General features: G+C 39.7%; 1 protein-coding gene across 1 annotated transcript in view; it reads left to right on the top strand.

Moving 5' to 3' along the window:
- epha10 (EPH receptor A10) overlaps window positions 1-18,829 on the top strand; it is a 176,130-nt gene that overhangs the window by 117,780 nt on the left and 39,521 nt on the right. Inside the window, exons 4-5 of the mRNA XM_085262852.1 lie at window positions 825-980; window positions 7,320-7,649. Of these exons, the coding sequence (XP_085118978.1) occupies window positions 825-980; window positions 7,320-7,649 (486 nt within the window). The remainder of the gene's footprint in view (window positions 1-824; window positions 981-7,319; window positions 7,650-18,829) is intronic.

The following is an 18,829-nucleotide window of genomic DNA, read 5'->3' on the forward strand; positions in this document are numbered from 1 at the left end:
GGAGCGGTAGCTGGCTGCCTGATTTCACACCCATTATCACCTGCTACAAAAGCACGGCAAGTGGAAAATGAAACTGCATACAGGGAGAGTGTAAAATAAGCTGTTCTCAGTGAGTTTGAGTGTGTGTGTTTATGCACGCCCATTGTCACACTTGCACTGATAAGCTTCTGTTACATGGTGTGTACTCTTACACATGTAAGGTCATGAGTACTTATCACCTTTGTCCACGTTCTCACCTTTTGTATTTTGGTTCATGCATGCTTTGGGATAACTTCCAAATAAGGCGAAACAAGGGGAGGAAAAGCACAATGAAATAAAAAATCTTGGGCTTCGGAGCTTTGTGCCTGCACGATCCATTGGTTTTCTTTCATTTGCATAGCTGGTTCATTCCAGTTGCAGACTTTGATGCCATTTGCACAGGTCCACCGATCACATGTAATGTGAGAATTGTGTTTGTCAGATGGATTTAGCCAAAGTCTCCTCTACTTTTCTGCTCTAATCCTATCTTTTATCTCATCTATTCTTCACTGAGGCCTCACTGGCTTTTCTCATTTTTCTACACTCATTCTTAATTTTCCCTCTCGTTCTTTCAAAGGCTTTAACGTGCTTAGTGAAATAGAGGCGCTTATGTGATTTAAAAAAAGGCTCTAAACTGTTAGCATATCTGCAGAATTATCTTGTGAACGTGCAGTTCCTTGATATAGCAATATGTGTTTCATGTGTTCATTTCCCAAAAGGATATATTACATATATTTTTTTAAATGTATGTAATGTGATATATCACGTAATTTGGACATATCTGACAAACTGCTTTTCTTTTCCAGCGTGTCCACCTGGCTCTTACAAGATGTCGTCCAGACAGCAGGAGTGTTTCCCCTGCCCAGCCAACAGCGTCGCAGAAGAGGAAGGATCCATGGTGTGCTTGTGTGAGGAGGATCACTTCAGGACCCCTTTGGACAATCCCTCAGCGCCATGCACACGTAATAATAATAATATACTTGCACTTATTTATGTCTATATCTTCTTAAATTATATATATATATATATATATATATATATCAATATATCAATATATCAATATATATATATATATATATATATATATATATATATATATATATCAGAGGTGTGGACTCGAGTCACATGACTTGGACTCGAGTCAGACTCGAGTCATTAATTTTATGACTTTAGACTTGACTTGAAAAAATGTTCTAAGACTTGTGACTTGACTTGGACTTTTACACCAATGACTTGGGACTTGAATTGGACTTGAACCGGTTTACTTGAAAAGACTTGATATTTTACCCCAAATATAAAATTTAACATGCATATTATATAGAGATTGAAAATGTGACGTCATTCACGGGTAGAACCGCAAAGGATTCTGGGAACTCGTGGCAAGCGGTACTAGCGCACGCAGGCTTTCAATTAAAATCAGTTATACAGCGATAAAAAGAAACACAAAAATGTCAAGAAGCTGTTGTATTATTAACTGCAATAGCCGGTCGCATGACAGCCACGGGAAGCCGACGGGTAAAGAGATCGGTTGTTATCGGATTACGTCGTTGAAGAGAAATTGTTCAAGCCGTGTTTCCGAAGTAACAAAGACGCGACGGATGGCCTGGATTGCAGCCATTCAAAGATCAAATATAACGTTCCAGAACACTCCAGCTCACAGGTTAGTCTGCTCCAAGCATTTACACGAAGGTCAGTGTTTTTTAGTAGTTAATACGTCATTTTCATAACATAATTAGTGATATAGGTTACAAGCAAGTCTGGCGCTGAACAGAAATGGTCGCGCTATGCTCCTTTATTTATTGTGCATAAATAGTGAATTGTCCTGACACAATATTGTGTTTCGCTTCTGTTATTATGGTACATTGACAAAAACATATACTTTTATTCACAGGATAAAACAGGTTTTTTGTATCACTAATTGCCCAGTACGATTACAGCATACAATATTGTTGTCACTGCTACATTTCTGTGATGCTACCAGAAATTATTTCCACTGCTAATTAATTACCGTTGAGCTCAAAGGTCCTATTAATAAACGGTTAAGGAATGTGTATTTATGACGACAGTTTGTGAGACTGGTAAACTTATGATACGTACGATGGTCTTTCGTTCTACACGGTGCATTTCAAGGTCCTGCACCCATCTGTCGGTAAACTGTACCTGGGCTTGTTGCAGTGACCTGAAGTTACTAAACTTCACGAGTGTATGCACTCACTCCAAGAACCGTATGATTATAAATATGCATATAAATATGGTAAGATGAGATAGCTGACTTCATCTAAGTAGTAAATGTTGTCCAGGCTACGTTGGTGATACAGTTATTTTTAATGTGTATGATATTTTTGTCATGCGATTTTAAAGCTGGTCCTACAACCGCATCCAAGAATAACATGCAGCTTATCTCAGAACTGTCGGTGAAAATTATTCTTGGAGCTAAGTTTAATTGAGCTGCATTTTAAAGAGGTGCAATTTCACAATTTGTGTATATTTTCTAAGTTCTCTATTTTGTCATGTGTTGAGAAAAACACAGATTTTAAAATTACATGGTCTAATATTTACATTTAGCATATAACTGCAACATTATTTTTTCGTTTTTTTTTTTTAAAGACTCAAAAGGACTTGAAATTCAAAGTTTCAGACTTGTGACTTGACTCGGACTTTTACACCAGTGACTTGAGACTCGACTCTGACTTGCCTGACATTACTTGAGACTTGACTTGAGACTTGAGGATAAAGACTTGAGACTTACTTGAGACTTGCAAAACAATGACTTGGTCCCACCTCTGATATATATATGCTAATACTAGTTCTAGTCGCACCATATAACTCATATAAGATATGATATTGAAATTTTGCATAAAGTATAGATTTTTATGTCTGTAAGCCAATCAATATCTCAACCTCCCATTCAGCTTTTGATATAGCTGCAATTGTCATTTATCCATTTTAACAATAAAGATCCATTTTCTTTATGTCTTAAAACAACCTGTCCTTCACCCTGTACCCTTTCATCCACCTTTCCTTTTTTCATGCTATTACCTCTTGGTCTGACCTGCTCCCTCCCCCCCAAGTCATGTTTCATCATCTTGTCCTCATCAACCCCATCTCCATGACTCATTCCTTGCACCCTTCACCTCTCCTTCACCATATACCCTTCATTGTATTGCATTCCATGTTTCTATAACCTTTCCCAGATTGTTGGCTAGGAGTAGGTCTCTCACAACACAGGATGCATGCCTTGTACTGCTCTGCTGATGAAAAAGTTGTGAAGTGTTTGTATAACTGCAAGCTTAAAGGATGAAAATACATAAGCAAAAATCTTGGTCTATAACTGGTTAATGACATCTGTTGCCTCGTTGGACAATTCCTCTTTGATCTGGAATAAAGAATAAATCCAGTCTTTTTTTGACATAGTATTTAAAGTAAATTTTCTAAGGAAGACTTTTCCTCTGGGACGTCTGTGTCATTGTATGTTTGAGGGTTTTCTGTAAATGTAACCACTTCCAACCTTTGTCTATTAGTATCCAAAGCTATATATGAAAGCGCCTCTTCACCCAAACCATTTTCTTTGCCTCTTAACATTTATCCCTTTTATATCTCCCATCCATCTTTCAAAAAAACCCATCACCCCATTTTGCCATCTCTTTGCTTAACCTTTTGCATTCTCTCCATATTCTTCCACCTTTTCTCCTGACATTACAGATCCATTTTCTGCTATACTTCCATTATCTACATTTCCGCTGGACCCCCCCCTTCTTTTTCTACCCCCTCCTTTTTGATGCCTCAACACCCTCTTCCATTCCCATCTCTCTGTCTTCTTAACTTGACCAGTCATCACTCTTCTTTCTAGCCACCGCCTCCTCGCATTTTCCTTACTCTTTATCCTTTCATCTGTTCCATCCATGCGTGTTATCATCCCATTTTTCTTCTCTCTGTCAAACCAAAATCTCATCCCTCTATCCTCGAGCGACACTCTATATCCTCATCCCTTTTCGCCACATATTATTTGTTCATTCCTCACCTTTTACTTTTTCTGACCCTTTCTCGGCCTGATTCTTCTTCACTATGAGGCCAAACAGAGCCGTACAGGTTGGCCCTATTGATTTCTGCATGGAAAACAGCCTATTGATTATAGCTTAGTAATTAGATGGAGGAATAATAGGGTATATATCCTGAAAGTATTCAGGACATAAATCCATAGGGTCTCTAAGTTAGTGCATGTGTGTTTATATACGTATTCACATTGACTTGTGCGTTAGTGCGTACACACATGAATGAAAGTGTGTGGTCATGCTAGCTTTAATGGTAAGTGCAGTGGAGGGGTGTAATTATAATATTGATTGCTGAGCTCACTGATCCTGTGTGATAATATTCATAGCAGCCTAATGACCACATTAATTACACTATAGATTCTGTAATTATGATAATCCCCAGATTCTACTAATCCACCACACTGTACATTTAGAGAAAGAGTTTGATGAATCTAGCCTCATAAGAGTAAGAGAAAAAATTATGATTTTCAAAGATGAAGTGTTTGATATGTGCGCATTATTACGCCAGTGATTAAAGAACAACTGATTTTATTCTTCTCCCTTTTTAATGCTAGTGTAGTATCACGACCCTAATGTGTTTACCACACTGAGAATCAGAGACTGTGCACCTCATAGTTGCTTTAAGAATTCTTCTTGAAAAAGTTGAAGGAGCACAGAGCTTTAATTATAAGATTAAGCTTCATCTGTTACTTCATGACTCAACTGACTGCCATTGTTAATGGTGACGATTGAGTTTTTTCCATTAGAGCACACTGCTGCATTTCCCTTGGCAGCAATGGAGATGAAAAGTAGAACTTTAGAAATAGTTAATTAAAATTAGTCTTTAAATTCTTGTAAGTTTTGGCAGAGGAGAACTTCTGCTGACAGCTCCAGTTGTAACACAATAACTATTTGGAGAGAAAAAAAAAAACTGGAGACAAGATGCATACCATTTGTCATCAGATGTTTCTGCAATTAAATCAGCAAAATCGTTGTTTGAGAATAACTGCAAAATGATGTTGCTGCATAATAATTATTTCTGATTTTGAAGACTGCACAATTTCAATTTTCTCTGAAAACTTAAAAAACTAAACTTGTTGTTTACCATAAATGTGCAGTGTTATGCAAAAGTCTTGAGCTACTCCTCATTTCTTTATATTTTGCTAGTTAAAATATGAAATGGGTGCAGTGATTTATTGAAGTTTATTGATTGATTGAATAGAAACAGAGTATATCTGGCAAAAACAGAGTTCTAATGAGCTTTGAAGTTAATAGTTGGTATCACTACCTTTATTCTTCAACATGCCAAGATGATCCCACACTGCTTCAACAATGTTGAGGTTAGTGCTTCAGAGTGTCCAGTCCACGACTTCCAGTGTTCCAGTGTGTGTTTCTATACGTCAGCCTTTTTGTCCTGTTTCCCTTCTTTAAGAATTGGTTCTTGACATCCACATTTCCACTTATAACATTCTCGATGAGGCTTTAGTGAACACGAGACAGATCAACTAAAGAGCCTGATGTAACTCTCAGGTTGCGTGCCAGGTCTCTGCTGGATTTTTTTCCTATTTCTTGGGGACATGGCTTTTAGATCTGATGTGGATAGGTCTGTCACTTCTTTTTGTCCTCCATTTGTCCAGTTTTCTCGCATTTTTCAAGGATGCACTATATAGCATGCTGAGATATGTCAAGTTTTCAACTAAAAGTGCTTTGGGAATCACCTTGTTGGTGCAAAAATACTCTCATGCCTGTCAGACTATGTTATCTCTGGCATAGATGTCCCTGATCTCATTTGATGAGATTAACTAAGAGGGGGTAGCATATAAAGATAACACATGCAGTTTAATGACAATGGTTTAAAGGGAAATGCAAGTTTTTCTGTATTGTATCATATTTTTGGAGGAGTAGAGATTGAGTTGAATAGTGATGTGGATGGGCTATAGGGAAAAGGGAGTTAGAAGGTTGGGACAGGTTAAGAGTAAAAGAGTGGGAAGAGTTGTGGAGGTGAAGTTTTAACAAGAGGCACTCGCAATGTAAGATGGAAAGAAAAGAGAAACCTTAAGAGAGTGAGGGACTGCAAGGCTAAGAAAGCATGAAAGTGGACAGAGACGTGAGAAAGAGGCCCAGCTGTGTCTGCATCTACTGTGTGTGTGCGAGTGTGTGTGTGTGTGTGTTCATAATGTGAATGTTTTCTGGGCTTATGTAACCCTGGGCACCACGTGTGTTTGGAAGCGGGACGCAGCTGTGGTGTGTGACGTGTTTGATGGCACGCACAGTGCAGCAAACCTTCACTTATTCATTACACGCACATGCACACACATATAAGGATGTATGTAAAATTCATGACCTTTAATGGACCTGTGCTTTCAGTGAGAAGAGGATATGAACCAAAAGACACTGAATGCTGACTTAGTGATAGGATGGAGTCCTCTGGTCTGGCTTTTTACAGCCTTCTACTGGATCGTACATTTTATTTTTTAGCTGTTGCGGGGGTTCATTTAGAAGTGGTTTAACTTTAAATGACATGTTTACACAGTTTTTTGTTACCTCTGTCATGTACTGTATAATGCTGAACTTTTGATACACACAGCCTTTCAATAGGCAGCTCACATCACTGCCCCTCATATCAAATCAGACTCGTGTTCCGGGAGAGATAAAACACTTTCCATGGCAAGCCATCTTTATTTACTAAGAGTAAAGGGAGGGTCTGTTTCACACAGCAGATGACACCAGTACATAATGGAAAAAAACGCTAATCTTTCAGACAAAAGGGAATGTTATTCTATTCTTTTTTTTTTTTAATCAAATCCTGAGCCTTACCCCAAATATTTTCCTTCCTATATGAGCAATAATCCCTCCTCCGTCTCAGTCCAATACATCTTCTTAAAATATATTTTCAAACTGTCAAAGTATAATAATAATGCTACATACACTAATATTTCACAACAAGTACCTCAGATTTTCCCTCACCTATTTATGTAAAATGGTTCATATCACATCATATCACATCATTAAAATCAAAATTATTGTTCAAAAATGTATTTAATATGAAGGCAAAAGGTAAAAGTAACCTTCCAACACTGGCGCTTGATTATAATGATATTGTTGGTATAAATGCTTCTATACCCACCATAAAGCCTCTGGACTGTTGTATATCAAATTGCATGACAGTTCATTCAAATTGAGCACGCATTGTATTTTCTTACAAACTGCTCATGAGCGACCTGTGATAACTAATAAATCTAAATAATTATCTTTTTTTTTCTTTCATAGGTCCCCCATCCCCTCCCAGAGACTTGACCTATACTCTGAAGCAGTCCACGCTGATCTTGGACTGGGCTGCTCCGTCCGACACAGGGGGCAGGGTGGATTTGACCTACAGTGTGGGATGCCGGAAGTGCATCGGGAGGCAGTGTGAGCCATGTGGGGCTAGCGTTGGATTTGTGCCTCAGCAGGTTGGCCTGACAGAAAGAACTGTGACTGTGGTCAATCTTCTTCCCAACACCAATTACACATTTACTGTAGAAGCCTTGAATGGAGTGTCAGAGCTGCTGCCCAACAAGAGGTTCTACACACAAGTCAACGTGTCAACAAGCCTGCCTGGTAAGTTCCATTTCAACCTTCAAAAACAAACACAAACATGTAAATGGAAAACATTTAAATTGCACTTAAACGTGGCACACTCCGAAACCAAAAAACAAACGACAAAGAATGCACCTTTTAAAAGATATTGCATTTGTACTCAGTAGGGACCAACAAGGACACGTCTGACATCAGGCAACATTATGTGTGAAAAATAGATGAACTTTAAATAAACTTGCACTACATGCGTTTCCAGTTTTGAACACTTTTTAACTCCACTTGATTTTGACTGAATTTCTAGTGGTTTTACAAAGTTTATGTCATCATTTCATCTGGTCAGACAAATTCTACTACTTTATTCATATTTTCGACATAAGAAAATCCTCTAAAAAATTATTTTGACCCCATTTGAAACGTTTGAATGTTTTGCTTGGAAATAACGCATGCATTTTTTATGATATCACCACAATCCGCTTTTACTTCTGCACACAACAAAAAAAGACATACACACAGATCATATTTATGTGCATTTTGTACTCTGTAAAACCCACTGTGACCTTTGCCTACAGCAAAATGCAGATTTACTGACATGGCATTCAGAAGCAATGTGTATTCTGTAGTGATTTGAATTTCTGTGTATTCTTTGAAAAAAGCACAAACTTCAATCATACACCCTTATACTGACAATATGTCTGTTGCTGCAGACAGGGCAGAAATTCTCATTGGTAGGGGAGATCTCATTTTCATCAGCAGAAGTTTTCAGCAGGCCATTAGCCAGAGGCTTGAAAAGCACTTTACCAAGTAGCCTTGTCACCCAGCACCGCAATAGCACTCACTATTTGGAGGAGCTCAAGTGTGAAAAGACCAAAACACACACATACACACACTAAAGATGTACAAGCCTACTTTCTGGCTTGAATGCTGACAAACATTCTTTTGTAAACAAACGTACACATGACTGTGCATGTTATACCGCCGCGCATATCTTTGAAAATGTTTGAGATCTTTGTTTGCGAAAGCTGAAGGAAATATGAATGATGAACATAATGATGCAAATGAAACATAGGTGGAAGATGGAATGAAAGGTGCTGTACAACAAACTATCTGATGGAGAAACAATGAGAGTGAGAATGGCAGAATGTGCTTTTGCCATTAATTGGAAAGTAGCTTAGAGAAATGGGCTGAATGATGAATGCTGTGCAGCATCTGTGAAGGCTGCAGGACTTGCTATGAATTTCCAGGTATTAAGTTCAGGATATATACTGTAAGACTTTATCGTGGGAAAGTGGGTTAAACTTTTGGATAGTTGTTATATTGAAAGTGTGGTTTTTGACTGAGGCATGCATCTAAGAATAAAAAAGAGAGTATATTTAACCTCCTAAGACCCAAACTCTTCCATGGCATGCATTTTTAATTTCTGTATGATATTTGGGCATGTTGGGACCTGATGAATGTAAAAACAATGAATTTTGGGGTTTTTTTTTTACCTGATATTTGTTTCTGAGAAAAATGAGATCCACATATGAGGACATTTGTTAAATAATTTCGATAGAACAGTGGCAGTGTGATGTCCTCGTAAGTGGATATCAGGCCCTTGTAGCTCAAAATTTAGTATTTTGGTCTAGACAACCCAAAATGTGATGTCCACATATGTGGATGCCAGGTCCTAGGAACTTAAGGAGATTTATGTTGAGTGTTTAAAAACAAATGTGTTTCTCAGGATCTTCTTTTTTGGACCAGCTTAAACTTGTATATAACACGAGTGATGGGCTGAAGCACAGTTATGTGTATGAGAACAAAGCACTGACATCACTTACTTGATTTGGGAGCTTGGGAAAAATTTGTATTTAGTGAAGCTTGCATTCTACTGTTTTCTCATTTTCACTTTATAGTTGAACAATGCTTCAGCATTAAGGGTCAGACAAGCTCAGACTCATTCAGAAAAGAAATCTAGCAGACACAGAACAATCTAGACATCACATTTTAGGTTCCCTATAAATCTAAATCCATTGTTCAGTCTGTGTTTACCTGATTTCTCCATCCATGAAGTTGTTACTCTGCTCCTGGAGCCAGTTATCTTGGCAGAAGAGTGGACATTGTAGTCCTAATGTTCCACTCCTGGAAACAGTTTTCTCGGGGCCTGACAGGATTTTAGGGCCTCCCCAACCCGGACGAGATTATATAATCGCATCTTCATGTATTGGGATTAGCTTAGATCAGTGTTTACCAACCGTTGGAGCCACAAAACATATTTCACATTAGAAAAATCACATGGCACACCACCAAACAAAAATGTCACAAAAAGCATATTGATAATTTTTCCCTGCGCACCAGGCACAGTGGAGTTGATTTGGTTTGTCCCAACCACTATTCATGCTAGGGCCTTAATCTGGGTCGGAATTTTCTCTAGGACCCAGGTCAGATTGACTACTTTTTCTTTTCAAATATTTATCTGTTGCTATTACGCGCTGCGTCGTCTCACGGCATGACTATTATGTAATTTCTTCTTCGTCGTCTTCTGTTTTACTGGCAGTTGGCAACCAATTTCATTAGAGCAGGTAGTTGTACTGCCCTCTAGTGGAAGAGAATGTAATTGTTCTGCACCTTACTCACACCAGTCGCTTAGAGCAACCCAACCTTTTTTGCGCCACGGACAGGTTTATGTCCAACAATAATTTGACGGACCGGCCTTTGAGGTGTTGCGTATAAATACAAAAAAAAAAAAAAGCAGATAATCTTCCACTGCACGCCTGATCATTTCTCACGGCACACCTATATGTGCTGTGGCACAGTGGTTGGGCAATACTGGCTTAGAGTTTCCTATCAGTGCCAGAAAACCTCTATAGGTGCCAAGTTGGCAGCTTTATCAGGTCCCTAAACTACCACTGCATTGACATAAGAGTAATTGCTCAAGTACCACCTAGTGGTTTAAATTATTTATTCCCCACAAAGCGGGAGCTCAAAAACCCTATATTTTTCTCATTATTATTGTCACTGAAGTGAAGTCGTTCTCCATGTTCCACCAAATCCTGTGGAAAAATATCTGCACACGTTTGCCAGATGTTGACTTTTCTTACAGGTAACAAGTCTAATTTGAAGAGGTATAGCGGTGAGGCAGCATACTGTCTCTTTGAGTTTGTTTGCTGGAAACATCTGCTCATGTTTTTATCCAGTTATTGCGATGACAGCTGATAAACTTCGCCAATGCCCACATGTGGCTGGAAAAGCAAATCGGTTAGTAAATGAAAATTAAAGAAGTTATAAGCAGCGCAGAGCTGTTGATCCCTCAAATTAAACCACACCCACCAAAAAAATCCCTCAGACAGCTAAAATCTGTGAACGTGACTAGCAAGTGACAACTTGGCCTTCTTCAGCTTCCTGCGTAAAATCCCGAACTCCAGGGTTTGGGATACTCTATCAGAAGTACAAACCTATGGTGAGCATTTTTTTCCTCATTGTCACATTTCTTTAAACCTTTCTCACTTTTATCTCCTCTGTCTGTCTGTCTTGTCAGCAGTTACCATGGCACTGATTTCTGGTTATTACGAGGTATTAAGGTATGAGTTGTGCGGCTAACCGTGTCGTCCAGGAGGATTGGACAAGGGTTAGGAGAGAGTGTTTTGCAGGGGTTTTAGAAGACTTTCTGTGACAGGGAGGATTTCGGCTGACATTTAGTGTGTGATGTTTAATACTGTCTGTGAGACAGATGGAAGAAAAAAAAAAGTTCAAGTTCAACTTTATTGTCACTTCAACCATATACAGTTTAAAAATACACAGTGAGGCGAAACAACGTTCCTCCAGGAACCAAGGTGCTACAAGACAAGTTAGTGCAAAAAAAAAAAAATAATAATAATATATAATATATCTAGTAATAATATTGTGCAAAAGAGCATTTACAGGTTGGTGTGTGCGATGGTTTGGTGGTGTAGGTCAGTGTGTTTGCGCTTGTGTTGGTTAGTCAGTCCAGTCTCAATGTTTTGAGGTATTTGAGTTAAGCTGAGTGATAATGTTAGTGTATGAAAGTGTGTGAAATGTGCCACAGAATAATTCCTGCATTTTCTAGGAGAGCTACCCTCCGTTGAAAGTCCTCTGGGAGAGGTTTACCTCAAGGTCAATGAAGGATCTGCTCAGTTTTATCAGATAGAAGCGGAAGTGATCATTAAAATGACGCAATATTAAAACTTGACATACAAAGCCTGCAAACAAATTCAATAATGGTTCACTTGGTCTTATTGCCGCTGCATGATAAGTCCGGTTTTCATTTTGTTGTTCATCTGATTTTTATGTATCTGCGGGATACCGTCTGAAGTTCTGTAAAGCCAGGTCAGCTCCAGAATTGCAAAAAGCATTTCTGTATGGACCTTAGCTTTGTGTCCGCACCTGTGTGTGCACCTCCCCACCGAGACTTTACATATCAAAACTCGCTGACCTTTATAAATACTGCAGTAGGGATTTGGAACAAAGCTAGCACATATCAGCAGACTCACACTCTGGCCTTTTTTTTTCTCTAGCCACCTCATCATCTCTTTATTACTTTGTTCTTTTTCTTAACCTCCTCCCTTCCTTTGTAAACCGATCTCTTCTTTTTTTACCCTCTATTTCCTCCCTCATTTCCCTCCCCACATCCTTCCCTGCTCTCCCCATAAGCTCACTATTCTTAGATGGTAATTTCTCTCCTACTCACTGCCACTCTTTCCGCTATCTTCTACTTTTTCATCACCTGTCCTGACATGATCACCACTGCCCTCTTTTCCCCCATCTCTCTTCTTCTCTCTCTTAGGACTATTTTCTCCCACCTTTCCTGATTGCGCCATATTTGTTTTTTGGTGCAGAGTAAGCTTGTTAGCAGTGGGTGGCATTTTTTGACTGGCAGCTGAGGGTGGAGAAAGCCTGACAACTTAAGGGCACAATCTGAACCGAGCTGCTGAGAGAAAGTGCTGCTGGATACTATACCATGTTAACCCGCCGCCCCAGCCGCACATGCAAGATACACCAGGGGGCAATTTTCATCTATAAAATGCAAACACAAGCTTCTCTCTCCCTCGCCCGCTTTCATTGGAAAATCAGAATCTTATGCAAATCATTAGAAACAGCAGTTTAGAGACTGTCGGTCTTTAAACCTTACAAAAACCGACATACAAATTGAATTCTTTGAAAATATGCAGTTGAACTGGATGCTTGCACATGCACATCCTCCCATGCAGATGGGGTTTTATCAGGACTCTCCAGGCCACCAGGGGGAAAGGGGAGTTTTGCATGGCGTGTCAAGGATGGATAATAGGGAAAAGGAAGAGTAGGGGATAGAAACTGGAGGGGATGGGACATGAGCTGGGTAAACGGGAGATCAATTTTCCCTAAGGCTCATGGGGCGCCATATCGAGGTGGATTAGGGGTGCATATATAAGCGAAAGAGTGCACCAGACCATGTGTCTATGGCCATACTTTGCTGTGTTTGCATGACATAATTTCTGTACATTGGTCCATGCTTCATTTCTTTTCTTAAAAAAAGATATCTTGCTTCAGAATTGTTCAATATATATATGTGTGTGTGTGTGTGGCCCCCAGTGATACATCCAAAGCCCTTTAGCTAAGGCAGGGAAGAAGACAGGGATGCAGGGTAGCTGTAGAGATGGGGTGGAGGTGCAGGTCAGGGAGGAAGGATTGGCATTTCAATATCCTGAGAGGATTACTGGCCGTGCTTTGAGATGGCTGGTCCCCGCGGAGATACATAGGCCTTAGAGATGGATGCATAAAGGGAGGAGAGGAGAGGGGAATGAATATAGAAGTAGAGGGATAGAGAAGAGAGCGGTGTGGCATTGTGAGGAGAACGCCTGGATGTGGAGAAAAGGGAGCAGGGGTGAAGAGCAAAAGCGAGAAGACTTAAAAGAAGAAACAACGATCTGAAACCATATTTTTAAAGACGTACATATCAAAACTGCTTAATACATTTTTAAAGTTGTGTGTGGACAAGCGTTAGGGTGAGATGGTTTTGAGATAAAAGTTAGGAAGCATAAAGCATGAAAGATGACTTAAAGCAAGTAAAGTAGCACAGGGTGCATAGCAGAAGAATAAAATGTTTAAAACTGAAGGCCACACAAACTGAAAAAAGTGTGATGGAGACCTTGCAATACTTATGAAAGAAGTTCAAATTTGCTGCAATTCCTACACAAAATATCCATAATATATGTATATAAGAAAAACTAATAAAATCATAATATGAGAAAAGGGAGCCCAACCAAATATTGCTTATGGGGGTGCAAGCCAAATATACAGGAGACATAACTTATTACAAAACGACTATTAAATATTGAAATGAAAAGTCACTTAAACTTTCAGATAAATGAAATAAAGTAATGTAATATTTTTCCTTTAAAATTAAAGCAGGGTTGTAGAAGGAAATAGAAAAATGTTTTTAAATGAAGTACAAGAAGGTTACATGCAGTACTTGGGTAATGTACTTATTCACATTGCCTACTATGGCAGAAAGATAAAAAAACGAATGGAAGCTAATTGAGGGTGGGGTTGTCTCTGATTCTCTGAATCAAATGGGTACCTTAAAAAACTATGGTACACATGTTTGCGTTTGAAGACTTGAACTAAAGTTTAAGTCTGAATTAACTTGGGATCAGACTTTTCTTGCATTATAATGGGAGGGGGGTGTTGAATATTGTTTTTTCCATTCACTCAGTGAACGAAAGAGACACTTCAAATACCAAGGTATGAAACATTGTTTCTTTGTCATTTAGTTTCCAATTGCCGTTTTTATTTTTTCACTTTCACACTTCTCAGCCTTCTCCCCCCTTCAGCCCTTTGCATGAAGGCATTTGGATCCTTTCTGCCTCCTTAATTAGAAGTGATGGGAAGGTGAGGCTTCAGCAGGCACCAAATGAATAGAGTCATCAAGCTACTTTTCAGGACTATAGCCCAGCCACTTAAGACGCTTTGTCACCCTGTGATGGGAATTTTAATTGCCTACCTCTTGGCTTATAATTGGAGTCTATGAAGAGGCACTCTCAGTGTTCAGTGTCTGTACTCTGTATGTGGATTTACAGGCTGTTCCTTGTTGTTCAGGGAATTGTAGAGGAATGCGTATGAATGAAAGCAAAGCTCGGAGATAGCTGATGACACGAAGACACAGCGTATTCCTCATAATCATATTATCATGAAGCCTATCTTTGATGCACATCTTTTGTCGAAACCCCTGCCGGGAGAGGGTAGACAGGTGAAAACGCTTAAGGTTGCAAGCAGACTAGAGAGAAAAAGTTCAAACTTCCAAAATGCTTTTCATGTCTCACTTTCTCTAATACTCTGTGACGTCTTTATCGTGCCTCTGTGGAGAGCGTGGCGGCGTTTGTGTGTGCGCGCCGTCTGGGTTTCTTGTGGGGTTAGTCGCTGGAGGAGAGGGGAAGGCGGCTGCGTCCTGCTGTGCGAAATAGAGAGAGAGCAAGTTGTGTGGAGATGCAGCTGTCTTTCTGAATGACAGTACACTCCTCTCTGATACAGCGGTAGGTGGGTGACAGACAGTTCAGCTCATCAGACCAACATTGCACGCACACAGACACCTCTTTTCTCATTCGCCGTGCATCTTTTTATACAATTTCATGCATAAAATTCCAGGGGGAGGGGTTACAGTACAGTTTATCCAGCAGAGGTTTAACAATGCGCCAAATGCTTAGTATGTCAATCCATCCCTTAATTTTCAAGACACGGTTTTGTGTTTGTGTGAATGCTTGTTTGGAAGTTTTTTCATGAAGGGGGATAAACAGGATGAAAGAAGGGGAAAAACATCCACAGCCATGATCACTTGATCATAATTAAACTATTAACTTAATAAAAGACTACATTTCAAATGGAAGACTGTGGATGTATTTTTGCAGCTTTTGTCATACATCTTAAAAAGAGCTCATGTTTTACTCTTTATTATAGGTTATATTACTCTTTACATTATAGCTGCTGTCTGTCTCACAGTCCTCAAGTAATATCAGCTCTTAGTCAAGAGCTGCACTTAAGCACACTTTCAAAATATCTGTATTCATTTGTCGATGCAAGTTTGTGTCATCCTAGTTTTTTCTCCCCCGCTGTCCAGTTAAAACTGGCTCCCAGATGAACTACAATTGGAAAATGCTGCTTACAACAACCTTCTATAACAACCTGTAGTACATCATCTGTTATTTTTGCATTTAAGAAGATCCAAAAGATCCAAATATCATCACACTCCAAATCAGATCCTGTCATCAAAGAAGTTAGACTATGCTCGGATTGCTGTGTCATGCTAAAGGATGGAGGCTGTAAAGATGCAGCGTTTGTGTGTGTATACGCACTGCCCCTTTATTCAAGTCTGTCAAGGCAGATAGAGCTTTATTTACCTTCTTAGCCAACCTCCTGCAGCAGTCTTGGGTCAGCCACTCTATCTGTATGTTTGTGTTTTTGCGAGGGTTTGTGCGCGGCCTGTGTTTTTTATTTGGTGGAGGCTTCGGGCAGAGGCTGTCTGGCTTAACAGACATGTCATGATCAGACCATGCCTCAGCCTTTAGGCTAAAGCATGCTGGGCCCGGAGAGTGTTCAGAATCAGTCAGTGTGCAGCTGTCAAAAGCAGTTTAAAGAAGTTGGCCCCAGCCTCTCTCCCCCGGTGAGGGCGTCTCATGCCAGATTTGTACGCTATGCAAAGGCAATGTAAACAGGTTAAGGGTGTTTTCTTTTCCAGATTTGATCACATGTATGTGCAGGAAAAAAAATTCACCAGTTTATTGGTAGCCTATTTTCAGGGCATGGTGTTTTGGCACAGCTGGATTATGTTGATCGAGCCTTTTTGAATATGTCATACAGAAAAGCCTCTGTGTCTCGCTGGCTCTTCTGGTCTGTCTCTCACCCAACCACCTACTGACTGACACATTCAATCAGGCCAGCCCTAAGACTCTCTCCGGTGTTGCGCACACAAATGCTGGTGTCCTACACAGACACAAATTTAGACACAAATCCACACAGCTATCCACCAAGGTGTGTGGATTTGTGTCCTTGCAACGTATAATTTAGTAGCTGAGATGAAAATGTGCTTCATCCAGGTGCCGTCCCTGCACCATTCCTCCCACTCACAGCCAGGTTTGTGTGTCTGTGTGTGTGCGTTACACCTAGACAAGACTCATTCCCTCCAAACACCTCTGCTCCTCTTTTCTTCCTGTACTGATATGAATAAAAAACACTGCAGATAATAGCTGTGTCTGACTGCATCTCCTCACCCTGCTCTGAAGCAGGGTCTTACTATTAATCTTCATCTTTCCTTTTCTCCTGTTCCACACTTGCTCTTCTTCACTCTTATGATGCACTGGGCAGAATAATTGTGTTTGCAATTTGGGATTAGGTGTCCAAGTGGCAAATAAAACAAATTAGGCAGTGATTGGTGAGCCAGGAGACAAGTTGCAGGAGACCAGACATGTAAACATGTTTATTTTTCCTGTAAAGTTGGGCTTTTTAACATACTGGTCTACAGGGACTGATTTGCTTTTGAAGCCAAGCTCAAAAGGCCATTTAAGAAACAGGAGCTTTTGGCACTTATGTGTTGGCTCCATTTTTCCATCCCAGAGAGTGGCGCTTGCTTCCCAGTCCTCTGCTGTCAGGCTCATTGTTGCACTATCCCTTTAACTCCAGGCAGAAGTAAGTGGTGCTATGCCCAGAGGGATCATCACTGTTGCATCCTCTTGACCCTTTTACCAAGCGCATGCGTGACAGATACGGCTCTCTCAATCACTCCTGTCTACAACTTTTACACATTTTCTACCATTGTGCATATCTTTTCATTATAGATTCGCACGCAATCATTCACTGTCTTTAATATGCGTTGACACATGGGGTAGCACAAGTTAGTGAGAAGTAGAACAATCAAATCACCTTCTGAAAATGGATGCCATCTCAGCGGAGGCACAAACCTGGAGGGAACAACAGATTCCCCTAAGAACAAATACGGAGACATGGCTGTGTTGGGGAAAAGGAGATAAGGAGATGGAGAGACTGCAAGAGAGAATTCCCAGGGAGAGGATCCACAGATGTGAGGAAGAAGTAAAAAGTAAGAATGACTCCGAGATGTTCGGCCCTGTTTGTGCTGTCCCCCCTGGGGAGAGAAGCTCCTCCGCCTGTCTCCTTTGATAACAAAAAGGAGATGCCAGTTGCACCTCAGCTGCCTCCGTACACCTGGATGCAAGAGCCTACAGCAGTGGGTGCCATTTCTTGCCAAAGTCTATTCACACATCTACTTGCCACAGAGAGGACAGAGCTGCCATGTAACCTCCAGAGTCTCTGCAATGAAAGCAGTGGCTCTTGAGTGGATCTGAAGATGAACTTATGAGAACCTGGGTTTTTGTTAAAGCCTTTTCAGTTCTTTAACCCCACACAATTCTAAAAGTAAGTTATCGCTTCCTGCACTTCTGTATTTAACTCATCTAAGGAGCAAAATGCTGAAAGATCATTTGATACAACGTATTAAGTCCATCCTAATAAAAAAGATTTACTTGTGAGAATCATTTAACTGTACATACAATGTAAAACACAGCCTCCTAGGACCTGCCGTCCACATATGTGGACATCACATTTTGGGTTGTCTAGACTAAAATACTAAATTTTGCTCTACAAGTGGCTGATATCCACTTACAAGGACGTTATGCTGCCACTGTTCTATCGAAATTTTAAATGAATGTTCTCATATTTGAATCGCATTTTTATCAGAAACAAAAATCAGGTAAAAAAATAGCAAAGAGAAATTAAGAATTCATGCAGCGGAAGAGTTCGGGTATTAGGAGATTAACTGCTCTGCTGGTATTTGGCAAATCAGAGACCAAACCAAGAAACAAATCTAAGATACCATGTCCTGTTCCTGTTTATAGTAGTGTAAACATTCAGTATTTTAAATTCAACAGTTTTTGAACTTAAATAATGATACCAGGGTCAGAACCTCCACTTTACATATATTGATTTAAGAGTTTAGTTTCAGCGCCAACATATTTAACATACATGGACTAACAACTGGAGTCTCTGGTGATCCCAAGATCGATTGACCTTAAGAAGCAATCATAAATAAATAAATATTTGCAAACTACATTTCTTTTAAAATCACCATTAGTTATTTCATTAGTCATCTAAAGAAAAACACACATTATTTTAAAAAAAAAATTACAATTACTCTAAATATTTTGTAAAATATAAATCGGTTG

The sequence above is a fragment of the Mchenga conophoros genome, linkage group LG22, assembly GCF_057382185.1.
Source record: "Mchenga conophoros isolate Kocher_MC1m ecotype Shallow Benthic linkage group LG22, M_conophoros_male_GT1.1, whole genome shotgun sequence".
NCBI lineage: Eukaryota > Metazoa > Chordata > Actinopteri > Cichliformes > Cichlidae > Mchenga > Mchenga conophoros.